Source organism: Tympanuchus pallidicinctus, unplaced genomic scaffold, assembly GCF_026119805.1.
Source record: "Tympanuchus pallidicinctus isolate F22 unplaced genomic scaffold, pur_lepc_1.0 scaffold5, whole genome shotgun sequence".
In the NCBI taxonomy this organism is placed as follows: Eukaryota; Metazoa; Chordata; class Aves; order Galliformes; family Phasianidae; genus Tympanuchus; species Tympanuchus pallidicinctus.
In genome coordinates, this window is record NW_026294769.1 from 23,861,207 (window position 1) to 23,888,887 (window position 27,681).

Below are 27,681 nucleotides of genomic sequence, written 5' to 3' on the forward strand. Positions count from 1 at the left end.
AAATCCCAAATGAGCATCTTAAAGTCTGTGATTAAGCTGGCATTACAATACAGCTGTAAACAGCCTGGATTTGGAAATGAAAAATAGATTGCAATACATCAAACTTGGAAACTTTTATAAACTTCATGTGGCAGCAAAAATCTTTTCTGAACAGGAAAGTATATGATCTGCATTTCATGCATTAAGTATCAATACTGCATTAAGTATTCAGTTCTCCAAAAAGTATTATGCTATCTGAATACTGGGCAATACAGTTGATACAACTGGATACTGCTCAGTGTGTATTGCTACTGACTTTGTTTTGAATCTTAATCTTGGCTTTATATTTCAGATTTCAAAATATGAGCCATGGAACACACCTCACAGCCACAATGCAAACGTAATGTGATGTAGGCACGGGCGCAGGCTGCCTGGAAAAGTTCTGGATGCCCCATCCCTGAAGGCATTCAAGTCCAATTTGGACTGGGACCAGGGCAGCCTGATCTGGTGGGTAGCTGCCCTGCCCACAGCAGCAGCTTGGGACTGAATGGCTTTCAGATCCCTTCCAACTCAAACCATTCTATAATTCTATGTTAAGATGAAAAATCTCTCAGAAAATAATGCAAATGATATTGCCAGATGAACAGCAAAGTTAGGGAGAAGACAGACACACATGGAAATATATTAATTTTTTCTGTAACGGTGTTGTATGGACTACAGAAATTATGACCTGAAGAGTGTCATTGACAAAAGACTGATATTTGTTGAATAAAAAAGCAGAATTTTTTAACAAATTATATAATTCAAATCAGAATTCAGTTTCGGAAATCGATTAATTGGCTGAGGGGTAAGTCTCCGGGGATTGTAGTAAATGGGGTTACATTAGGCTGACCTTTAGTTTAGGTGTTCAAATGAGTATGCATGTTGTACATGAGTCAGTAGTGTGCCTTGTCAGCAGAAAGTCACAATTATACCCTGGGGTGCATCAGGCCCAGCACTTCCACCAGGTGAGGAGAGGGATTGACTTGCACTGCTCTGTGTGCTTTGTAGCCTCACATCAAGCACTGCATGCAGTTTGGGTGCCACAATATAAGAAGGACTTAAAACTATTAGAGAGTGTCCAAAGGAGGGCGGAAAAGAAGGTGAAGGGCCCAGAGGGCAAGATGTATAAGAAATGGCCAAGGTCCCTTGGCTTTTTAAGCCCCGAGTAGAAGAGGCTGAGGGGAGGTTGAAGGGGGGCCCACAGCTTCTTACGAGAAGAGTGAGGGGCAGCACTGAGCTCTGCTCTCTGGTGACAGAGACAAGATCTGAGGGAACAGCATGGAGCTGCGACAGAGGAGGGGAAAGGTTCTGCATCTGAGTGTGGTGGGTGTGGGAACAGGCTGGTCATGGTCCCCAGCTGCCAGAATTCAAGAAGTATTTAGGTGCTGCCCTCAGACATAAGGTTTGATTTTGGGATGGACTTGTATAGAGCCAAGAGCTGGTGTTGTTAATTACCAGTTAGGGATGTTCTATGATTCTATGATTCTCTCTGACACGGCAGACAGAAAATTCTGTGGCAACTTAATTTTCATTAGAAACTGTTGGATTTAAAATAAATAAATAAATAAACATACAAGTGATTAGCCCAGTTTATACTATACTCTTCATACTGCTTATTTTTCTATTCAACATATATTAATATGTACTGTTGCACACCTTCTATTTTTAATCTTCCCATGATGCTTTGAGTAGCCCTGTACAACTGATTAATACTATAGAAAAGTTGAAACTTTGTCATGACACCTAAATATTCTAAATTTCGGCATGTTTTCCACTGAATAAAAAGGAGGACCTATTGTGGTTACTTTCTGTTAAAAAGAAAACAAACAAACAAACAAAAAAAAAAAAAAAAAAAACACAAAAAAAAACGAATAACAAAGACCTATCCAGTGTATGCCAAGTTATAAGGCAAAATAAGCAGTGATTTTTCTACTTAAATATTCCTACATACATCACATATCTTGTGACTCCAAGATTCAACATAACAGTATCACAAAACTTTGCCTATTCTGGGGATTGTTATATTTTCAAGTTACTATTTTGACTTTGAAGTTGCATACACTGTAGAAGGGAAGGCTAACTTATTTCCGTTTATCACTGATAAAATCTGTTAAAATCTGATAGTTTAAATTACAGCAATACTTAATCAAACATGTGGAATTAATGAAGATGGAGTCAAGACAGCTTCTCATGACATATTAATGTCAACATCACTGTTACTTAAGAAAAAAAAATGAAAAAATTGAATTTGATATAAAGTATGTGTAGAGCAGTATTTTGTTAAACTAAGCACAATTATGAAGAAATTATTTAAGTGAAAATTTTGCACATGTTCTTATGTTTCTGTATTGATTTCAAAAGACTAAATTAGATATTAAGTGTTTTAATTAAAAATCATAAAATCATTTCTTTTCCATGTGGACATTTAACATAAGTTTTACATATCCATTTAAACCATTATGTTTCATATATTTGAGTGGAATCTTGCATTTGTAGGGACTAAGGAGAATACATTCATTGGAAAAGATGAAAAACGAATGATGTTGATGTTTAACACGCCTGCTTACTCAGGGCAATTTTTATCTTCTCTAAGTTAGCCATATAAATTATTATATTCTCAAAATTATCATTCATTGCTTACTGTGAGCAGAAGTCCTTCTAGGGAAGAAATCACCTGATCTACTTACTGTCTGTTTTTTAGCAGCCAGTAGAAAATGAATCTCAATAACTGAAAGATGTAAACATCTGCTTTCAGTAATATGAATCCTACCCTTGAGTTCCCTTATATCAGGTACCTAAAGCTGCTGACAGTTTATGAAAGTTGTAAAAGTTCTTTGTTAGTGGAAAACAGAGAAAAAAAAATCTGATGTACTCATATGTGATATGAAACCATTGCTGCTTAGAAGAGGTAGAGAATGTAAGGGCAAGGTTGCATCATCACATGATAGAAGATTATAAATCCCAACACTATTATTTTCTCCTTAGTTCTTTAGGGTAGAATTTATTTACAGTAGTTTTTCCTGTGGGATGTGGTAGTGACCATAAATCTGAAGTCATCATCCTCAGTCTACTCCAATAAGATACAAATCTCAGATTCTATGATTCAAAGAAAAGTACCAAGCTTTGATGCATATTCTAGTTCAGGAAAATATACAAAATTTCTAAGACATGGGGAGTGTGCAAGTTTTCTTGATCTGAAGGAAATCTTTCAACAAATCATGCACAATACCGTGAAGATATTATGTACTACAGACTAAAAGACTGATGATATGAACTGAGAAGTTTTTTTTTTTTTTTTTTCCTTTCTCTTATCCAGTTATTACTAATGCTTTTTATTTAGTAAGCAACTTTCAACTAGCCTGCGGACTATACTGTTGTAATTTCCTTTTAAAACAAAAGCATAGATTCCAATAATGGAGTACCAAGTCAGCAGCTTACAAATCACTACATCACTGCGGAAGGCTGAAAGGACAGTGTATATACATCAGTTCTTCAGTACTCTGACTAGATCCTCACAGATTCATTAATATCTGTGCATTAATGTTAACTGATTAGGTCCTGTGCGGGACTATTTATCTTTCTCTCAACTGCAGGCTTGTGTTGTGTTTACTTTCTTTCTGTCTGTCTTTTTCTTCAAAGAGGTAAGAATTTTTTCCTATGTGAAGGAAATTACAAAACAAGTTATCTATATTTCAGAGACTGGATATGAAGTTATCTTTCACAGGAAACTTATTTTTGTAATGTTCATTTTTTACTGTATGGTAACTTTTTAATAACGTACTTTACAGAGGTGAAAATCCCATTTTTAAGTCTTGTGGAGGTTTTATATTGAAAACTGCGGTACATCAAACAAATGTGCATTATCTTTCAAAGGAACCATAGTAGGCTCAAGTTCTTACACTGTAAACTGATATAGAATTGAAAGCAAATTTTTTACCTGGAAAAAAAAGAGAAATGTTAACACTAATGGAAAGATAGCTTTTCAGTCAAAGGCTTACACATAAAAACCTCATTTTTATAATTGCCATTATTACTCTTAAAATAACGTCAGATTGTAGAATAATATCTTAGCAGCCTATTTCTATGAGAAAGTACTTGCAAAACTTATTTTCACATTTTTCTAGATTACATTCAAATGGTTTGGTGATAGTGATAGTAGAGCGATGTATTTGGGGAAGAAATGAAGATAAAGTGAGCAATAACAATACAGTGGGAAATCTTTATGCTTGTCATTTGCTACAGTAAGACAAGACAGCTCTCAGCAGAGCCTTCAGACTTTTTTCAATGAAATTCTCCATAAAATTTCTCTATAGGCTTCAAACAGCTTGAATCAGATATTATATCCTTTCAAAAACTTCCACATGATAGGTATAATAAAAAAATACCATGCAGCCTTTTGTTCTTTTAAGTTATCATTATCATACTTGAAGCACCAAGTAACCGACAAAGGTGTTGGAGTATGCATATTGTATATCAGATTTTATCTTAAGATATTTTGCAACTCAGCTATTATTATTACTGAAGACTAACCGTAGCCTGCAAGTTTGTGAATGAAGTTGAAACTATACATATATGATGTCTCTCTCAGTACACTATTTTTAGGAGTAAAGCTGTGGAAGTTCTATATGGTCTGTATATTAATTTGCTGAGTAATGAAGCCAAAAATTTATTTATTTCTCTTAGGAACAGGATTCTTTAAACAGTCAACAAGAACTCATTTTGAACTTGTATACACATAGTTTTACAAGGACACTATAAAATTTGTTACATTATTCATTTCCATAAATGTTTCTTCAGTTCTAAGTGTGTTACAGTAAAGACCAATCAAACCCATTAAAAAAAAATAAAATAAAATCTAATATCTTCTGAAAAATTCCTTCCAAAAACTCTCATCACTGTGGAATGATATACTATTCACATGCAAAAGATCTGCATCCTTACAAACAGAATATTTATAGCAGAATGAGAATTACAAATGAAATCATAGGAAGGAATTAATCCTACTTTACAGACGGAAAATTGAATCTCATTGTAAATGAGGATAAAATTTTCAAATAGTTTTGTAGAATATAAATATCCAGTTCCATTTCAGAAGCTGTGAGAGATTTTTTTCTAAAAGATCGTCAAATATTGATGTTCTTCTAAATCCTCTTTTATGGTAATTTAGGCACCTAACTGAGCTTTACTTAGGAATTCACTAAAGTGTGCTTGTGTGTACTGAGCTGGGGTTTGAAGAGGAAGAAATAATTTGGAGTTAGAGAATAACCAAGCTATTACATTATTTGCAACATCAGAACTCTAGCATGGAATATGAGTATGTGACACATTTAGATTGCTCTGTACAGAAGAAAAGTAAAGTAAGAGATTATATTTCATTTGACAAGTCTGAAGATTTTGTTTATATATTATTTTTATTAATATTATGTATTATCGTATTTTATATGTCTTCCTAGATACGTTAGATAAATTATTTGCATGTGAAGTCAGTCAATGAATTTTGTTATGCACTACAGTGCAAGTTAGACATTATATATTTAATTACATTAACACAAGTAAAATTGTTCAATACTTTTTTTTTTAATGAAAGCAGAATAAAATACATATTTCAATGAATATCAGTGTTAGAATAAAAACATATATGCTTGTTTTTCCTGTCTTTTGGTATTTTAAAGTCTCAGAGTCTTTGAGGTACAGAGGAAAAATGTATGCAAATGCACATGAATGAATAATAGATGAACCTATTCAAACTGCATTCATAAACTTTCTCAACCTTCACTCCAAAAACCTATAGTCATTAATTAGTTAAATTAGTCAAATTAGTCAAGACATTACAGACAAGTAATTTCGGGAAATTCCTAGATATTTGATCTTTTATATTATCTCTGTCATTGATACCTGTCTTTTTCAAACTTGTTGAATTTTTTTACCTTTTATACATAAATGCATACATTGCAATTTTTGCTGATCCTTGGGTATTTTTCATTTAATATTTCTTCCACTCGGAGCACAAAGAATCCAGATTTTCTCACTGAATTCTTAAATCTTAACATATTTTTTAACAATTTTTTTTTTCTCCTTACATGTTAAAATAAGAATTTAATTTGTAGTGTGGGAGTCCACTTTTCAAATAGTTTCAAAATGGTTATCCTAGGAACAGAGCATAAAATTTTCAGCTTGCGTGTGAAGCTCTGATAAACAATTGCCAAACATCCTCCACAACACCCAGCACAAAAGTGGATGGAGTATTGCCTTTGTATGCTCAGTCATACTTACTTTGTTTTGGATGTGTGGCCTTTGTGTATGTGATTGCAGCAAAAGTATGCAAAGTTAAAGAGCATATTTGCTCTTTTCAGAAGTCTTTCTGCTTGATGTGAATTGAGAAAATATTATCTGAGTGTATAGACATGCGCAAGTTTAAAATGATGGGCACACATTTGGAGGCTGAGTTGTTTCTCAGTGTCTCAGCTGAATTAAGGGGTATGAAAAGGAAAGAACAAATGACTCTCAGAAGTGTTCAGAACTTCATGTGCCAGGTAGTAAAATGTTTACACAGTTATCATGCTACGGTTTCTTCCCTCATTCCTTACTAAAAAGCTCACATCATCATGCAAGGATCATGTCTGCTTGACTCTGTCAGGCTAGCCTTTGTAGCTGAAGCCCATTTAACATACGAACACTCATTAATGGTATTCCATGTGCCTGCCCTCAAGAAGAGAAGCTGCAGTTTTTTGTGGCTACTGTGCTTGGATTCTTCACTTCTTTCTTCCCTTGTAGTCGACTCTCTGTACTATTTTATTTACAAGGTTAATAGGAAAGATCTTTCATCCTTGAGCAAGGTATTTAAGTTCCCTGGAATCCAAATAGAGACCTAATAGCATCTAGAGATTTGGGAGGTGACCTTCAGCATGAGGATTTATGTTTGAATACAACAGGGGTAATGTATTTAATAATGGTAGGAAAATGAGAGAAAATTTGTAATGTTGCAAAGAAAAAGTTCTGAATTATTTTGTCAAATCACAGCAGCATTTACTAGGTTTAAATATTATTTGCAAACCTTGGTCTTTTCTTTCAGTCAAAAATTGCAGTCAGGTAGCCATATCATAGAGAAATTCTTTTCACAAACAGTACTGAAACAATCATTTCAGTTCCCTAATGAAAGTGATTATAGAAATAATAAATGACAATTATTTTTCTGCTGGACAATTATTGGTGCACTAGAATTAAGAGAGTCCCAGAAAAAGCATTGGTGACTACAACTATAGATTGAAAATTAAAATGTTTTTATAAGCTCCCAAACTAGTCTGCTGACAATCCCAACTGTCTGTGTTGCTTTCTGTGATACTGATAAACACCCTCCCTCTCAGGTGGCCATAACACTTCCAGATCTTTCCTCAAAAATCTTAAAATGAACAAGTTGAAGTATCCACACTGAGTTTGGCTGTTGTACAAAGAATGGATTAATTTTTCATCACTTGTATTTCAAATGTGCTAAGAAGGAATTAGCAGTCTGCAAGAAGACTCAGACAATTGCTTTTCCCTTGAAAAAAATGATTTATATTACATTTATTAGAGCCTGTCAAAATTGCTGAATGTCCTGCGTTTTCACTGACATCTACAGATGCTTACCAGCTCTCAGCTGGTGTTCACAGCATCAGAGAATTAGCCTGTTACTTTGCCACATCATGCACTATTAACTTATTTCAAAGAAGATATGGTACTGAAATTTTATGTTACTTTAGAAAGATATTGGTACATTGGAAGGAAAAAAAAAAGAAAATTGTTGCATGAAATTTGAAAAGATTAAAGAGTACCTCTGTTAGAAAAATTATCCAAATAATCAAACAAACTATAAGAATAGGCGTTTATTCAGGAATATGCTAATTCTAAAATACTAAATCAGTCTTATATTTTACAGGATATTAAATAACTTAGGAGAGATAGGACCATGTACTTTTAGCATTGCCAGTGATAAATATTCACAACGTGCTCTTGTGTGCAAGATTTTCTTTTTTTGTTTTACCATTCTCCTCGAAACTAAAATAAAACAAACAAACAAACAGAAAAACCAGCAACAAAAAAATCACAACAATTTTCACACGTACCTTCACATTTCCTTCCCTTATCTTGCCCAGATTCAAACATAATCAGTCAGAAAATTCAGACTTACCTTCTGAATTGTGATGATTCCCTCCTGGGTGTCTTTGTCTACAGAAATTTTGAATACTCCCAAACCATCACCATCTACAATCTTATACTCCATTTCAGCATTGGGTCCCACATCTGCATCGGCAGCTTTTATTCTGGCCACTACAGATGCCACAGGTAAAGATTCTGGGACATTATATTGATATGATCCTGCAAAATTCAGAAATATAACCAAATTCAGAGACTTCTGAGTCTGTAAGCTAAAATGTAATCTATATTCATGCAACTGAATATTTACTCAGGCTACCAGTTTACGATATGATTTTTTAAATTTCTTTTCTAGGTTTTAGTTATGATGGATTTTTTTTTTTTTTTCTTCTATAAGAGAGAAATCCAAGACAAAGATGCATAAATTTTATTTAACACCTAGTCATACAAATGCCTGCAATTTTCCAAGGTAAAAAATACAACTTGTTTTCCACAAATAAAGGAAATAAAGCAAATATATTAAGTAAAATTGGTACAAAGCCTTATCACCTAATAAATCTATATCTTGATTAGGGAGCTTACACTCCTAATATGACTAGAAACCAAGGTACAATCATTTCTTTAAAAGTAAAATCACCACCTGCAATCTTGATTATTCCAGTATTTTCATTCAAATATAAAATCGTATATATGCTGTCAAAAACATATCTGCAGTCAAAAGGCAATAATATCTTCACTTTCAAAAACAACTTCTATTATCCTATCATAGTTTCAAATTCTTAGTGGCAGGAAGTCTGGTTTATATCATTGGAGTTGAGTGGAGTTAATATATTCCGCCATTACTTTAACTTAATTTTGTGAGGACTTTATAAGATAGTGTAAATTAAAAGATAATAATAAAATAAAAATCATACCAGACATAATGTTACTTATAAACAATTATGACATTACAACTGTGTATTCCCTTTTTTGGTTGGGATGATAGCCACCTTGGTTAGAGATAGTTGAGGGAAGATGACTTTACAGATCTACAGTTTCTTAGGAAACACTCCATGCACAAGACAAATCCTGCTGAAGTGACAAAGGAAGGACTAACAGTTAAGAAATTGTTCATTCTGAAGTCCAGCTGACAAAAGATAGAAAAGTTTTAAGGTGTTTATTTTTTGTCCTCTTATTTGTAGTGAAGAAGCAAAGTAGATCAATAAATGCACCTGCTCTATATAACTTCATTTCAACTGATCTGAAATAGGTAAAGAAAAAAGATTTTTCCAAAGTAGTAGTAGTAGCTGTAGCAATAATAATAATAATAGAACTTGCTCTGAGAGATTTTCAAATATTTAATAAGGAAGTCAAGTACTTCAATTCTCTTTAGGTATAACATAAAAAGTAAAGGAAATAGCAATGTTTAGAAATAATGCTACAATTCATGTCACTTACGTCGTGGGAAGCGGGGTGGGTTGTCATTAACATCAGTCAGAGTGACAGTTACTGATGTTGTTCCTGATAAACCACCATTTTGCCCAACCATGTCCTTTGCTTGAATAACTAGTAGATATTGGTCCTTGGCTTCTCTATCCATATTTGGAAGGGCAGTTTTGATAATGCCTGCAGCAATACAAGCTATGTCAATGGTTGCAGAAGTAAATACATTAATATGAAAACTGAGTTTGACCCTAAAAGGTAACAGCAGACCAATGACTGCAGAAAGGGAGGAAATAACTTCAACTCTGATATTACGATATTTTACTAGGAAATAAACTGCTATGCTACAAGCTTACTTTAAGTAGTCCAAAAACAGCATGTTTTAGTTTGTAGTACATTCTTTGGGTCCACGACCATGTTTACTTCTCCTTAAACTATAGCTATTTGCATGACACTTCCTTTCCTGGAAGATATACTCTTCTGTGTTTGATTTCCCATTGTCTTACAGCTAAGAACAGAATATTCCGTACTCATTTTTAAGATTCCAAGTTCAAAATTATTTCACAGTGTCTTGAATAGTCATTCACCACATTAAGACTTACTAATATTGATATCATGACACACTTTGCATATATATGAAATTACCTTATTTCACCAAATATTTGCTTAATAAATAACTATTTTGAAAACATTAATGTGATTAAGATGTCCTGATTTATTAAAGGAAATACTGTAGTATCTGTAGTACTTTTTTAATATCCATTTGATAATCTGCATATAATTTGTAATTATTTGTTTTGAAATATAAACTTGAAGAAAGCTCCATGCTTCATTCTTTCAGTTCAGTTGATATAGATCAGAAAATAAATATTGCTATTCAAAATGTGATGACTTTATGAATATTTCATGCCTGGCACATAGTAGAACTGCTAGCTCTGATTTCCAGAGAGGCAGCTACATACTCCAACAGCATTCAGTGTCAGCAGTAAAGGAAACATAAACAATCTAAATAAAGGTGAGGCACACTAGGGCACATAACTCTTCATCTGATATTTGCTGAATGTTTAGTCACAGTTTTATTTCTTTCTTCCCTTCTGAATTCAGGACTTGCCATGGGCTGAAACATTTACTTCACAGATATTCTGGCATTATTTCACCTATTTGACAAGACTTTTAAAAACACAATTAACATACAATTTCATAAGTTTATTGTCTCTACATTTGTTTACCTAGCCCGTTTGTTTTTCTATTACATTTAAATTGCCAGGCAATGATAACCAACCATTTGGGAGCTAATTATCACGCATAAAGGAAATTTGAGTACAACATCAAAATGAAAATGTATGAAAACATTTCAGTCTCAATTCTTAAAGAATTCTTAAAGAAAAAGGAGAGACAAAAAAAGCCTACTATACACCATATCTGTTGGAGAAAAAGAAAGTACTATATAATCCTGTAGAGGACGAACATTTTCATGAATATGTGGAGGTTTATAAATATATGAATGCATAGGTATGTTAATATTTTGATACTACTGATTTCTGCAAGTTTAGGTGCTGTTAAATAGAGTGTGACCTTTTAGTCATAACATTAGGATTCAGATCTGTTACCCAGCAGTTCTTTTTGTTTCATTGGTTGATTTTTAAATTACAAATAGGGTAAATATTCTGTTTCTCTTTTGCTGTGGCTTATCCATCTCTGAAATGCAGATGATAATTTTTCTCCATGTAGGAGACTGAAATTAAGCAAATTGATTTTTTAATTTTATTTTTATTTTTTATTTTTTTTAAACACTGTGTGAAATGACGCTGTAAAATCATCAAGCCACAGAATCATATTATTTGGAAAAGACCTTTAGAATCACGAAGTCCAGCTATCAACCTGACCTACTGATTCCCATCAGAAAACCACATTTCACATAGCCACAGCTTTTTAAATATCACAGTTTCTTAAATACCTCAGGGGCAGGGACTCTACCACTTTCCTGGGCAGCCCATTCCAATGCTTGATCATCCTCTACATGAGGAAATTCTTCCTGATACCCAATCTAGATCTCCCCTGGTGTAACTTGACTTATCACTGAAAAAAGGGACAGATGCTTTCCTTGCTACAACTTTCTTTTATTTGGTTACAGAGACAGAGGAGTTCTCCCCTAAGCCTCTTATTCTCCAAACAAAACATCCCCAATTCCCTCAGTAGTTCCTTATATGTCGTGTTTTCTAGTTCTTTTACCAGCTTTGATGCTCTGTCTGCATGTGCTTGAGCAACTCAAAGTCCTTTTTGTAGTGAGGGTTCCACAACTGAACAAAATATACAACAGGAAGGACAATGTTTGTTAAAACTGAGGAATAAGGACTGCATTTTCCTATGGCTAGTAATATTCACAAAATTTATAAAAATAATAATTAAAAAAATGCTTCAAAAATGATGTTTTGAAAGTAGCAGTAAAATAGTGTGTCAAATGAGAATGGGAAGTACTATGCTTTAATGCTCAAACTGATGAAGAAAAGATATATTTTCCACAACAAAACTCTATTTTAAAAAGAAAAATGAAGAGTCAGTCCTGGCATAAATCTATAGTGTAGGAAATCTGATGAGAAGGTGATATTTGTACATTTACAGAACAATCTGAAAATAAAACATATTCACAGCATCTTCCATTTTTTATTGTTCAGAAATACTGCAATAGACAGTAGATCAGTGAGCTAGAAGACTGAGAAGGAGATAAAAATTTCCATTCCAAAAATGTAAGCTTATCACATAGCTCATGTGATTTCTAAAATCTACTCAGAAATATAAAAGAGCAACAAAGCTCTACTGTATTCAATTAACCAAGAGACTACACTAACAAGTTCCCAGCATGTTTTAATGCACTTTTTCTACTTTCTCAGCATTATGGTAAAGAGAATTTGTAGAAAATTACCTGTCTTTGGTTCCACAGAAAAGTAAGGTTGTCCTTGCAATATGCTGTAAACCACTCGGGCACTATTGCCATAAGTAGGATCATCAGCATCAGTGGCTGTCACTTGAACCACAGAGGTACCTGCAAATATTTAAGAAACTATTGTACATATAAAATCCACACATCCAAACTATATTCAACATACAGTGCCAACATACAACTGGAACAGTGTGAGGAGTGTGAGGTGTCTTTTGCATAAATAGTCTTTTTTTTTTTCTGTAATTCAGCCTGAAAAATAAGGTCCTATTTGTAAACCAGTAGTATCAGTTATTTGGACTTCCCAAATTTTCTCTGTCTTTAAGTGATAAAGCCCATATCACTCAGTAGCTCACTTCTTTATTTCTGAGTTTAGTTAGTGGAGAATATGTGAGAGAAATGAAACGTTCTTAATAATGACAATGTCTGAAATATGTCTAAGTATTAAATATTGACTTCCCATATTAAAATTATAAATGATAAGCAGCTAGAGATTCAAATATAACACATATGTATGCTTTATATCTTTTAATATTAGACACCTATATATAATTTTATTCTACAAAATTATTTACACTTATATACAAGAGAAAACTAAAGAGTTTATATTTCAGCTAAGACAGACAACAAACACCTGAGAGTTGCCACTAAATTCCTTTAAAAACTATTCATTTCACACTGTATCTGCAATGTTTTAGTACTATTTCTGGTAATCATCTGCCATACAATGTATCTAAAAGAACTGTCTATATGTTAACAGGAATTAGTAGGAAAAGATGTTTATCTGCTTAGCAAAAGGTGTATGTTTCTGAGAATCTCATGCAAGATCCACCTCGTATGTGTTGTATTCTCCTTGTCAGTTCCCATTTTTTTATTTTTCTTCACTGTTTCCATGATGTATGCTGAGAGCAAAATAAGACAACACTTGGGAGCCAGGGCCTTGGCCATGGTCACCACCTTTTGATAGGCAGAAAGGATTATTATTTCTCACTGGCAGATTGTCTGGAACATTGAGACCTTCCACTCAACACCTTAGGGAACCATTTGGAGGTTAAGTTGCAAATTAATATTGCAGCAATTTGGCAGATGCCCCCTTCAGCAGAGAATCAAATTCCCTGTTAAACAGGATTTAGTCAAAAGATTAGAGAGCAGTATTTGTCACAGAGAGTGATCATTTTCCAACTGAAAACAGTTTTTCACATAAATATGAGAGCAACAAATCCAGAAATTACTCTTCAACAAGAAGCTGTACTAATAAGTGACTAGGGTGAATTTTACAGAAGTTGCACTCTGATCTGTTTCATTTGGACATATTCAGGAAAGATTCGGGAAAAATTCTTAAATCTTTTATGTCTTATATAGTTTGTGCATCATCCATTTTCCTCATCTTTTCTGTCCTCAGTAGAAAATTGTAAATGGATTTTGGGACAAGGTTGAAGGTTTGGAAAAAGAGAGGAATAAATGAGACCCTTTATAAAATAGTACAGATAAGAAAGGATGAGACCTGCCCGGATGAATTCTGACCAAAAGTCATCCTTCATAAGACAAATTTATTCACTTAAGTTATGACCTAACTAACCCACGTGTGTGACCTCTTTTCCTGTAGTGTCAATGACGAAGTATGATGATTGCAATTCTATCTCGAATTCTATTTTTCTTTCTTGTGGATGATAATATTTTTGAACAGAGAATGTTACTCTCAGTCTGAAATTTTACATTAAATAGATGGGAAGTTTAAAAAGAAAACTGTTAGTTAATCCATCAAGTCATTTATCTGTTACAGGACACTTAAAATACATCAGTGTTATATTCACAAATAACTAAGAGTTTTGATTCTGTACATCAAACTGATTTTACAGATTGCTCTGTAATGTAATTTCATACTGAGATCTATTTTAAACTTTCCAGTCTCTCAAGCTTTTGAGTAGAAGGATATAATAATGAGTATTTGACACCTTGTACTCTTTGACAAAGCCAGGCTTAACACATTTGCAAAGTGTCTAAATCCTGCCAGTGAAGCTTACCGTGTGTGCAAATATAAGAAAAGTACTTATAAACCTCACAGACAGTTATGCATTTACTCCTTGCTCTTGCCTCTTTCAAGAACTTCAAACCAATACAAGATGAAAGCAATTACAGGCTCTGCAGTCTCAACACGGAAATTTTGGAAATCCTTCAAGCTTAGAAGTGCTTGTTCACTGTAAGAATCTACTGATGTAGCAAAGACTCTACCATTTGTGAGACACACAAAAGCCAGTGTCTGAATCTAATTGGCTCTCTCTTAAACTGAAGATTTACCCATTCAAACACATATGTCCTCTAGAAACAAAAACAAACAAACAGGTAAACAAAAAAAAATTAGGCAGAAATTCTAATGCCAAATCTTTCTGCACTCATCCTATTTGACTGTAATCAACAATAGAAAATGATGATTACTTATCTACTTCCTTTGTACTAATTACTTTTTCTTTAATCTCATAGAAGACAAAGAACTTTTAAAACAGCTACTGTTATCATTATTTCTTTACTCTTTTTACTCAAAAACATTGAGTTTCCATAAGTTCTATGTTTAGTGGGAGATTTTTGCACAAAATATTTTTTAAAAGAATATGCAGGATAACAAAGGTTCTTTAACTATGTGAGTAAAGCTACATGTAGGAAAATCAGTTGCAAGGAAACATAATGAACTGAAAGATCACAGTAAAGATTTCCAGATATTTACAGAGAAAGAGGATGTCTTTTGAAGAATAAGCATTCCTTCAGAGAATCATCATTGCAAAACAGAGACGTCCTAATTTTTCTAGTAATAGACTGATCCTAAATTCAAATCTTAATTTTCTTTAAAGAAAGAGTAACCAAGAAAACTATATGGATACTATTGATAGTCAGTAAATTTATCAGTTAAGGAAAAATGATCAGTTGCATCACAGTTCCAAATATAAAATCATTTTTCAAAAGGATAGTTCATGCTCCTCAATTAAATTGTATTCTTCTTTACTCCTGGACGTTTTCCCTAATCTTACAACCCAGGTGGTCATCTATCATGCAAGTGTCCAGCCTTAAGACTCAGAGGTACCATTTGGCAGTCCACATACAGGACCAAACCTTTTTTCCATCCGGCAAACTCTCTGATCTAGTAAACCTTGTTTACTGCAGCTGTGCTGAGGTGTAAACAGAACACCAACCCTACCCTTTATAAACTGTTATAGCCTGTAGCTTCACAACTTCAACTTAAAATATTTCTTAGAGTTTGCATATCTGACACAGGCCAAAAAGATAAATAGGGTTAATTCATTGAAAAATAGCTTATTTTCCTCTCAGCTGTGGATTTCTCCACAATTGTCTATCTAGGTCTTAGTAGCAAAGCTAGAATATCACTTAATTAAAATGAATTCTACTTGAAACCATTTCATAAACTTTTTCATCAATGGCAGCAAATACTGAGGAGAAAATCTGTGCTGCTAATCAAAGGGTGTTCCATTTATTTTTTTACTGATGACTGCTATAACAAACTGGCTTTTTGGTGGCTGGCATACATTTCCATTTTTCCAGAATGTTTAAGCTGTCATTTTTAACCTAAACTTTAACACATATTGGTAGATATCAAAGAATCACAATTATCTGACAACTGCTTCGGTGATGATATTAGGACAAAAGGAAGAGAAAACTTTTTGTGGAGAGGACCTTTAATTTAGAATGATATTTGTACTTTAATTTACCTAAGTCAAGATACACAGATGTTTTGGACATGTTGCAGATAGCGACCTTTCTGTGATAAGGATAAATAAAGGCAAGATAAGAGGGTTCATTTTATTTTGAGTTACCAATTCTTCAAATGGACCAGCATTACATCTCTGAGTTTATTATTTTAGAAACAGTGTTTAAAAAAATCTTACTATTATAGTGCGTGACATTTGATCAAAGTTTTAAATAGGTCTGTATAGGAAATGTATGTAACTTCAGTTTTTAACATTTAAGGGAAAATCAGCTTGCCAGGTTTTTTGAAATGCTAATTTTTGAAATTATGCACTCCCTTAAAGTTGAATTATAAAGTTGAATAATGTAACCACATTAAAAAATTAAATATAAGCCTTTAAATACAGCCAGTTAGTAAAGACATTGACTAATAGAATTTAATGATGTATGGTGCTCAAAACACTTCTATGTTGTCACCACATTTCTGAGTGATATCAGCTACTACTAGAAATACTAAACACCATTACTATGAAAGTATCCATAATATTTCCTTAATATCTATATGCAATTGTCCAGCCATGTTTTAATCTACACTGTGTGGCATTTCTTGCTTCAGCTTCTGGCATTCATTCAGATCTCAAGCAATTATACCTATAAAGCATTTCCACTCAAGGGGCACAAAACAGGGGATAATGGATTTTGAGGTAGGCTTTATGCTCAATCCTTCCTCCCCTTTCCCACAGCCTTTTTAGTCTTCCTTTACTCACAGATAAAGCCCAAGGTCAGAAAAACCAAAGCAGATGTTTGTGAATGTAGAGCAACAGTCTCAACTAGACACTGGTACCAAAGACTTAGTATGATGTAGAGGTTTTCTCTTTTCTTTCCCTTCTCTTTCTTTCCTTTTTTTCTTTGTTTTAAATATATATTAAGTATTTCAATCCATCTCTATCAAGTATAATAAATTTAGCAAGAAAGACAGATATTTCTCTTGTTGAGTAATAAGTAAAGCTCATATGTGTGGAGAGTCTTGAAAATTAAAAAAGACAAAGCTATGTTTGGTGTTGAATTTTTATTTCTAGTTATTATCAAGACAAATGTGTGTGTCTCACATCAGCTATTTTTGTGTGTAACATAACAAGGACTCTCCCCTTTTAAGTATAATTTGCAACTTTTTTTTTTGTTTGTTTGAAATATAATGCTGTCAGATGTTTTAAGTAAAAGGAATTTTAAAAAATCCACAAAGATCTTCAGAAAAGTTAGATCTTTTAGGTTCATGCTATGTGCTGTAAAAAAGGTATTTACTCTTTTCTGGATAATCAGTATAATTGGACCTGACCCAAACATAATTTTAACCTGACCTGAAGTCATTTCAAATAATAAAAAAGATTGACCTCAATTAGCCTTAGATAATATCCTAAAATATTTGTGAAATGTAATACAGAATCATTTTACTTCCATAACTGCCCTTTTGGTTAAAGGTTATGATTCTCCAATCTTTATGGTTAATTTGGGTTCATAATCCTGTGATCTCTTTCATTTTGTTTAATATCCAATTAAAAATCCTTGTGAATGCTATAATTTCATATTAAATAAAAGATAATTTCTCCTTAAAATTGCATGAATGCTCTAGCTGATTAATTAAAAATTGTGTTATATGAATAAACTATGAATCTATGTGACTATGTAAGACAAGTGCCACACAAGAATGTAGAGTCACAAAGTTTGGTCAGATGAAACTGCCCTTAGTCAACACAGATTTAGACATGCACTGTCAAAATCTGTGTTGACTAAGGGCAGTTTCATCTGCAGTTTCATCACTTACAGTTAGCAGTAATTTTGCAGTGTTCCACCTAAGCTGAATATATATTTGATAATGCAGTCCACATGAGACAGACTTTCTTTCAGCCATTTATACAGTACAGATTTGGTAAAATGTGCAAAACTAGCTCCCTTTAAAACAGTCCTTATTTTCTCCATTGCAAACTACAAGTTACGGCACAGATTTGTGCGTGTAGGTAAACCTCAGATATTTATAGGAGTTATTCATATGTCACTATATGTGTACAGGAGAGAGTTAACTAATCCAGGAAGGATACGTAGAAATATTATTCCTTAGAGAACTGAACAAAGCTGTAAAATACTAAGTATTTATGTATTCTATAGCTCAGTTAATCAAATCCTAAAATAAAACAAGTTAATATTTACAACATGTTCTTAAAATGCTGAATACTTATGTTTTAATTTTTTATTATCCAATTATTTTTCCCAAGTGCTGAAGGAATTTCTCAGGAATATATCAAAACTGCACTTCATCCCTGATCTTTCTCAAAAAATGTGGTGTCTACCCTTCTTTCCAAGACCACCCCTGCTTCTTCAGACATTCACACTGTGTTTCAGTAACAGTAACTATCAAGTATTAAATGAGAGAAAGCATCAAATGTTCACTGTTCAATAATGTAAATAAATAGAAAACTAATTAGCACTGTTTTACTTATATTCCATTGGCTCCTAAAGTGAGATTCAGATGTCAAATGTAATGATTGTTGCACAGTGCACTGGCAGGAAAGGTCATTTTTGGCTCTCTAGCTCTAATATAGAGGCATTGTTTAGTATGCAAAAATACAAGAAATTGAGTTGAGAACACCATAGCAAATTCAGTCTTACCTAAGAATATCAAGTTTGTATATGGTCTAAAATCAGTCAAATACATTCCTGATTGCAATCACCATAAAACTTTCTGGGATCATAAAACTGGGGATCAAGAACCTGAGTTCCCATACACATATTTCCACTGACATAGTGAAAATTTTTATGCTTTTTAATATCATAAACTTATTTATAATTTCAAATTAAACTAAAACTCATCAAAATGTATCTTATCTGGCCTGAATCAGATATCTTTTGATGGAACACTAGCACCTGCCAACAAATAACCATTTGCTCTCTTTAAAATTGAAGAGATGGTGGACTTAATGTTGAAATTCTTCCCTAATTTGAATTTAGGAATAAAAGCTTCTGAGAGGGTTTGAAGCTTCTACCAGCCATTTTTCTACTAATCCATTGGAATTTTATCAACCATCTTCATCTGTACCCCAGTGTTTTCCACTTGTATATTCTTCACAGAGAACTAGATATCAACACTGGGAAAGATTCACAGTAAGCTAACTGTTAAGAATATACACAAAACTTACAAAAAATTTTATGTAGCAGCAGGAATTTGAAGAGTTTGTTAAGAACAATCTTAATCTGAATAAAATGATATATTATCATCTCTGAATACCATACTGTAGGTGTGAAATTTATTATTGTTAACGAGAAATATAAAACAAAGTCTTTGAGCACTGGAATGAGAAATACATGATAAAATGCTTAGCTGTGTTCCTACATAGCTATTTGAGTTTCACAAAATTTTGAAAGGAATAAATACTTAATCTAGCATGTTATTTCCACTTAAGTCTTGAAATATCTAACTGTTGCAGGTGGCTCATAAATAATTAAATATCTTAGTGTGACACAGTAAAAAATAATGAAATTTTTAAAAGGCAGTAGTAAAAAGTTTCCCACAACACCAACAGTCTATTTTGCACTTACCCACAGGAGACATCTCAGGAACTCCAGCAGTGTAAGGACCATCCAGAAATTTTGGCTCATTGTCATTGATGTCCTGAATCTTAATGACGAACTCAGATTCTGGTTCCACGGGTTTATTAGTCAGCCTATCTAGTGCTTGTGCTCGGAGCGTGTAGTAGGCCTGCTCTTCTCGATCCAGCCTCTTTGTAGCGTGAATATCCCCTGTGTTCTCATCAATAATGAAAATGGAACTTGCCCCTTCGCCTGACAAGATGTATTTGATGGAACCATCTCCTTTATCAACATCAGAGTGAAGCTGGTGAAAAATTGATGAGAGATGAGATTAACTTCCAAGAGAGTCAGTGGCATGGAGATATGTAAAAATAATTATGTCAAGCAGTAGTACATGAAATTTTATTGTTCTTGGAAAGATAAGCTGAATGTTTATTGCACACAGCCCAAGAGGGACCATTTGAATCTGTCAGCTTGCTCTTTTGAGCAAAATGATTTCACTCTTTTCTATAAACATTTTCAAACACATTTTATATTGTCTTATAGGTTTCTTGTATTGGAATTTTACACAACCACACACATACAAACCTTTACACACATTACATACCTTTACTCTCACTTAAGTGTAATTATTGATTTTTGTCAATTGCCTTAGTAAAGCTTGTGGCTTCAAACATATGTCACTATAAATTTGATGTTAGTGTTTGCTCCTATGTCTGTATGGGATATTACATACTCTTTTCCCCATTGTTTACTGTACAGTTCACTAAAATATTTCAAATGAAGAGAATGAATTGGCCAATGGTTTGGTTTCTCACTACTATGTAGTAGAACAATAACTGTACTTCCATATATTCTTCATTGCCATCTAACTTAAGGATAATACAGAGAATGAGAGAGACTAAGAAATGTCCTAATGCTGTCTGAACTACAGCATCAAATGCCAAGTGTATTTTCCCTGGAAAACTTGAAGCAGACTCAGAAGAAAGATATCCCATTGGGTCAAAATATATCTCCCACTGGAAAAGTAAAACAGGTTTGGAGAAAGAAGCTTTCTTCCTCATTCTGAGAGTTCTTTTAAGTCACAAAGATTCCATACTTTTTGTAGCTCCTTTTTCTCCACTGAGTCACACTTTCCTGTTACAGAATCCAGACTTACACAAACCTCATTTTTCTCAGGCTTGTATTAGCAACATAATATCATGTCAAAGTGTCACACATGCCCCTTGCTACTTTTTAGCTAGCTAAAAAGCTAGCTATATTTGAAAATAAGTGAAGACAACATTCTTTGTTTCTTTTATGATTTTACTTGCTCTTCCTCAATATGGTGAGTTTAGTATTACATTTACTATCATGTTCATTACAGTGTCCTTTTTATTTGTTTATTTATTTTTATTTTTCTTCCTCTCAGCTGGAATTATCACTGAGAGCAATTACTTCCAAAGTACACTTGCAGAAAATTGCTATCTTGAGCATAACTTTGCACAGCTTTTTTATAGGCTATTCCTATATCAGAAGGGAAGAATTGGTGACCAATTTTGAATTTTTCAGATGGATAAATCATTTCTTACACTGTTAATATATCTCATAGTTTTGCAATTGCAGGATACTCCATCTCAGTTTTAAGATAGAAAATAAATCTGAGCTTTGGACAGGATCAAGAAAACAGAACTAGGGTGCCTCAACTGGATTAGGGTACATTATTTCAAAATGTAGCTTATCCTCATTTGACTGCTATGTAACTCCTGAGATACATGAATAAGTCTGGGAATGCTTTGGTGCAGTTTCTCAAATCTTTAAATTCTTGTTTCTCAGTACTCAAGTACTCAAGATCAGTCAACGCTGACACTGAACAGATCAAGAGAAGATATATTTCGCACCCTGTTTCTTTGAACATCCACAGAAATGCTTATTCCTCAGCCATAATATTGAGTTAACTCAATAAACTGTACCCTTGTTCATCTTACAAATCTGGCAGCAGTAGCTCTTGCTAGTTTTTCAGATTTGACTGGAAGTACCCATCTTTTTTATATCAGAACAGAGGTGTATGCAAGTAAGAATCTGTTCAGCTTGTGCTTCTTTTTTTCCCCTATGTTGTACTTCAAGGTTATCCCTTGACTTACACAGCATCATATAACTCAAGAACAGAAGCTACGAGGTACAAAGATTCAATGTTATAATCTCCCTGAAGAGATTCAGTTTTTTTCCGTATTTCGTATTCTGACAGAGCATTGGTCTTTCTGTGATGGCTGAGACTTCCCCATTCTCCCTGTAAAAATAATTCCTCATTTTATGGCATAGCTAAGGATATGTTAGATGAGAGAAAGAGCAGATGATATCAGCATACTCAGCTGTTTATCAGGTAGAGCAGATGTCTGAATATTAGAGATGTGCAAGTAGATTCTTCAGGCAGAGATGGGAACTGAATCTACATTTGAGCTTGCAGAGAGTAACATTAGTTCTCTCTCATGAGGGTGAAGCCTCATCCATCAGCACACCAGACTTTAGCACTCACATCTGGATCTCAAGCTGTAGGTCTGCCCAGGTTCCCTTTCACCTTGTTACTCAGGGCGTCTTGATCTAAATACATTCTAGCAGGACTACAAATGAAAAGAGACCTTCAGAGGAGAGACTAGAACTGTAAATCCTCAAAGATGCACCAAGACTTACACATACTAGAGAAAAAGAAAAATAGTAGCTTCAGCATTTCTCATTTGCTCAGGTAGTAACTGATTAACATATCATGTTTTAAGGAGATCCACTCCTGATCTATGAAAATTCATGAAACTTCAGAAGGTTTACATTACAGTGGCTCATGCTCTAGAGTGACATGCTGAACAAAAGTCACTTTTTGAAACCATGCCTCGATAGAAAACTGCTACTGCACTGATTAGTAAGGAGGTTAGTGATGGCCTTTGTTACTCCAAGTTTGAGGGTCTTGGAGTAAAGGTGGAAAAAAAATTGCATTTTTTCTTATATTTTTTCTTTATGAAAAAAAAAATTAGCCCTTGCTTAAGCAAGAAAGCATCATTGTCCACCCACCTAACTGTTGAAAAGATGATTTATCTAACTATAGTACAAACAATTCTATATGAAAAACTATAAAGGATTTGACTCAAAATTTTTGTGTATTCTTCAGTAATTTTATGGGAAAACTTAAAATACAAGAGAACAATGAAAATATAAGCTATTCTGAAAAAAATCAAATATGTTTTATGCCATTTTCAGTTCCTTCCAGTATAATCCTCCAAAAAAATGATCTTCAAAGGTCATTAATGTAGATGCATCAAAGATTTACAACTAAGAGCAAAAATATTGGACAAACAGTCCTGCACAATATTTCTACAAAATACTGTGTAGTTTCAGGTGTTACAATATAAGAAGATAGAGAGATAGAGATAGATAGATAGATAGATAGATAGATAGATAGATAGATAGATAGATGGATAGATAGAGAGCATCCAAAGAATGCATTTATACTGATTTGGACTCATAGAACCATGATTATTCTAGAGAATACTGAAACCTAAGAAATGTATTTCCTTCAGTATCCCTAATACTCAATAGTTTCTGAGCTTAGTCTATTATTAGGTACAGATCTTTACATCACATTCTGTTAAAGTATGTTAAAGCATTATTTTCTATAAAGAAGGACTTTTTTTAAAATCAGTAAACAGAGGTACTGCACTAAATTAAAAGCAACTTACCTGGCCACCACTTATCCGAGTTCTGAATGAGAGGTTTGTTAATACTCTGATTTTCACTTTGCACCCCCTTAAAGCAGGTGCAAAATTCATATGCTTTTGTCTTCCTCCAAGTTCTAATTTCGTTGATGTTCCTAACTGTGGCAGCATGGCTAACATTTTAGTGCAAAATCTACACATTTGGGTATGGGGCCATGAAGAAGAAAAGCTCAGATAGAATATAAAGAGTTGATGGGTTTTCAGTAGCAGCAGGATCCCTGAGTAATGGTGACAGTGTAAAGACAGAGAAAACACAACATATTCAGTGCAGTCCAGCTCCATAGATTCCTAACACAAGAAGAAACATGCATATGTCTTCAGAACAACTGAATTTTTTTTCAAGATAGAGTTGCCTTGCCTGCACCTTTTCCTCTCTTCATATGAAAGTAGCTAGAAAGAGGGGAAAGGAGTAACTTATACATCCTTATGACCTTACAGGCACTGGTATACCTTGGTCATGTGGAAGTGGTTAAATTGCATCCTTATTCCTCCCTTCTCTCTGAAATATAGAAAAACAAGAAAGAAGAAAAAAAATAAAATGAAGAAATAACATTGAGGCAGAAATAATTGTCTTGTCTGTTTTGTAACTTATTATGACATAAAAACAGAAAACTTACTATTTCTAACTATCACAAAACAATAGAGAATTGACTGTGAAGGAAAGGCACTCTTACCTCCATATAGAATATGCCTATGCTACATTTTGGGGAGACTTAGAGAAGGAACCTGTGACCAGGTCAAACTTGTAATTGCAAGATAAAGGAAAGGTAGGTAATTGCAAACAAAGACTTCACTTGGCCTTTTCTTTTAAATCTTGTTCATTACATCAACAAAGTTTTTAAAACTTCTCTTCTTGGATTTAATATTTACTTTAGTTGCAACTACAAGGTCTTTGAAATCCCTTTTCCTCTTGGATTATCACTGTCAATAATAGTATTTTGAATTGTGATAACATCCAAATATTAATATTTAAAGTGTAGCACAGTCATCGGAGTAAACACACACACCAAATTTCTAAAATGTGTAAGAGTATCACAAACATTAGTTATTGATATTATTGCTATTTTCAGAGATAATTATGAAGCTCTCACTTTTGTAAACTATAACCATATTTCATTATGAATGCCTTTAGACATCTTTTTATATTTCCTTATGGGTCTTGTTGCAAACATCATGTGGGAGAGAAACAGATTTTCAACATTATTGATGTCAGAAAAACCTTGTGATTCATGATTAAATTCATACCTAGGCAGCAGTGAAAGTACTGTTCAGCAGGCTTTTTTTTTTTTTTTTTTTTTTTTTTTTTTTTTTTTTTTTTTCCCACCAGGAAACACTGAGAAAGTGAGAAAGAAGTTCCTGATGGGTTTTTGATTTCTTTTGGTTTAATTAATTTGTATAAAGCTATAGCACAATCCTGGACTCAAAAAGAAATATATTCATCTAAATTCTGTTTTTTTCAGCTCAACAGATTATACTAAGGACAAGAGATCAAGTAAACATAACTGTTTATATCCAAAACTCCTTACATTTGTAATTAAAGGAAAATTAAATGTAAAGAATTTGGGGTATAAATTTGTAATGCTGCCAGAATTTCCTTGTCCCAGCAATGTTAGCAATATGGTAGGGAACCGACAGAGACAACAGCATCATAGTGGTACGGTTTTCCACTTTGACATAGCAGCAACTCCATGTACTGTTTTGTTGCCTCCAGACATTTTCCTCATCAGGCAGAAGCAAAAATAGACATGTGGGAACAATGTCTACAGCAAGGCCCCATGTAGACTGGAGCTTGTAGCATTCTTACTCAAAACCCTGTTAGCATAGGCAAGATTTTTTCTCTATGTTGAACTAAAACTCACAGAATTTCATCTAGAGTTCCCAGAACAGACTGAAGACCCAAAAGCTTTTGAAATGCCTGAGGTCCAAGACATTCCTGAGAACTCTTCCAGCCTCATCCTTACAGGCTACGTGAACTCAGACTGTCTCCAAAAACCTTTTACCTTGCAACTGCTAACACTAGAGACCTAAGAATGACCACCAGCTAATACATACTTATCCAAAAGCACTCAAAAGTAACTGGATATTGAAAGATTAAATAGCCCATAAGTGCATTTCGTGTTCAGTATGTGAAATAAATGCATTTCACATTCAAGCTTGTATTCCAGTTTGGAGTACCGGCTGTGACACCCCACACCTCTTTGTTCTTCTTGCAAACAAATTTCATGTTCTTGTTTTTGGGCCTCAGAGATCTTCATGTTCAATAGGGTGTAATATAGCCAGTAAGTATAATGTTTTATCTTTTATGTATTCACAGATGACTGATTAATTAAGCACTGGACAGGAGAGAAAATAAATAAAAAAGGATGAAGATGGAAGGGAGGAAAAGTAGATTTAAGAACAATCAAACAAGGATAAAAATGTTGGCAGTTCTGAGACCAGGAATGAAGCAGAGTAGCTAACAGACAGGATAGCCTTCAAAAGGAATCTGTTGGGGTAGAGAAGATGAAGCATGAAAAGGAGGACAGAAGAACACAGACAATTTGAAATGGAATGAAAAAGTATGGAAATAAATCTTAAAGTACAAAAGAAAAAAAAATCACAAAGTAATAAATAGAACTGATCGGAAATAGAACTGATCAAGTGATTGGAAAGTGTTAAACAAGAACAGTATTTGAGAGTAAAGCTGTATAGTATTACCAGCATTTACTTTTCATGCTCTGTGAACAGAACTCAAAATCGCTGGTAACATGAATCTTGTCAGTTGTTACTTTACTCAATATTAATAGCACTCTAAGAAATTAAAGAAATATGAATTTTATGATTTTCCTCAGACATCTTCTCCTGTGATTAAAATTAGAATAAACAGTTAAACTTCACTGTCCCTTTCTTTATGCTATTTCTTCAGTCAAAGATTCAGCCACATTCATGGGAGAGTTCAGTAAGTAGTATGTAGTCCTTACACTCCCCATTGACTGGTAGTTCTCCAGGAGGAGAATAAGTAATGACTCAGCACAGAAAATAAAATGAATGTTAATTTTGTCAACCCTTTGAAAAAGGAAGGTGATGCAGGAAAGAGAACAGCGTAGTTTTTTAAGCCCTTAATCATTTTTATTCAAATAAAATTCAAAATAGAAGTGACCAAAAGTCTAAAATTTATACTTTGTAACATTCCAGTTAGTTGCTAAGTAAACCCCCCAGGCTTCTAAGTGAACAATGAAGTTTAGATGGAAGAATTCCTTAGGAGTAAGAGGCACTGTCATCTAAGGACTAGTGAACTGAATAATTAATAGGAAATACTGAAAACTGGATGTGCTAAGATCAATCATATCACATTTTTGACATTTTCCGTTCAATAATGTCCAATTGCATCCACAGTATTCCTTCTTTTTGTGCACTTCTGTGACAACTCCTCATAAAGACAAATAGTGATCACGTACATACAGAAACATAATGTGCACGTATGCATATATACACATATGCTCATACACATGCATATGCTTACTGTGTCTTTTCCTACATCTGCAGACACTGAAATACTCATAAATCTGTGTCTACCCATACCACTCCCAATTTTTATTAAGAGCACAAAATGCCCTGTAGCAACAGGGACTTGTGCAGCCACCCGTTAAGATCAGCATAGCTACAGGAAGAACTCAGAAGCAGTTGCTGCTGTAGATGGAACATATGTAGCCAGCTGAGTATTCTTGAGGAGTTTTAATGGGCAGTCATGGCATGTCAGTCTCTAAAATGACTATTTGTCATTTCCATTCTTAAAAGACTGGTAGCTTCAGGAGCTAAAACTCATCTGTATACTGTGCATCATCACATACTAATTGCATAGAATCACCCTGGGGGGAGGCACAACATTACTGTATTGTAGCACCACCAAGAGCCTGCAGGCAACATAACACATTCAGTAGAATGGAAAGCAGGCATTTTTTTTTCCCCTCACACACAGTCATATTTGAAGTTTATCAAAATATGTCTGTTAGAATTTAGAATGGGTAAGACAGAGCACTCTGAACTAGGCCTGTCCTATGCAAAAAAAATGCATGCTGCAATTCTTTCAAACCGTGGTCAGTCCCTAAAAATTTATTCCTCAGTATTTTTATTTTGAGTACAAAACAAGATATAGAGTAGTGAATT

At 33.8% G+C, this 27,681-nt stretch overlaps 1 protein-coding gene across 1 annotated transcript in view; it reads right to left on the reverse strand.

Annotated features, from left to right (window-relative positions):
- LOC128091125 (cadherin-7) overlaps positions 1–27,681 on the reverse strand; it is an 81,531-nt gene that overhangs the window by 24,090 nt on the left and 29,760 nt on the right. Inside the window, exons 3-6 of the mRNA XM_052704074.1 lie at positions 19,802–20,096; positions 12,500–12,619; positions 9,592–9,759; positions 8,189–8,376 (exon numbers count right to left, since the gene is read on the reverse strand). Coding sequence (XP_052560034.1) covers positions 8,189–8,376; positions 9,592–9,759; positions 12,500–12,619; positions 19,802–20,096 — 771 coding nt within the window. The remainder of the gene's footprint in view (positions 1–8,188; positions 8,377–9,591; positions 9,760–12,499; positions 12,620–19,801; positions 20,097–27,681) is intronic.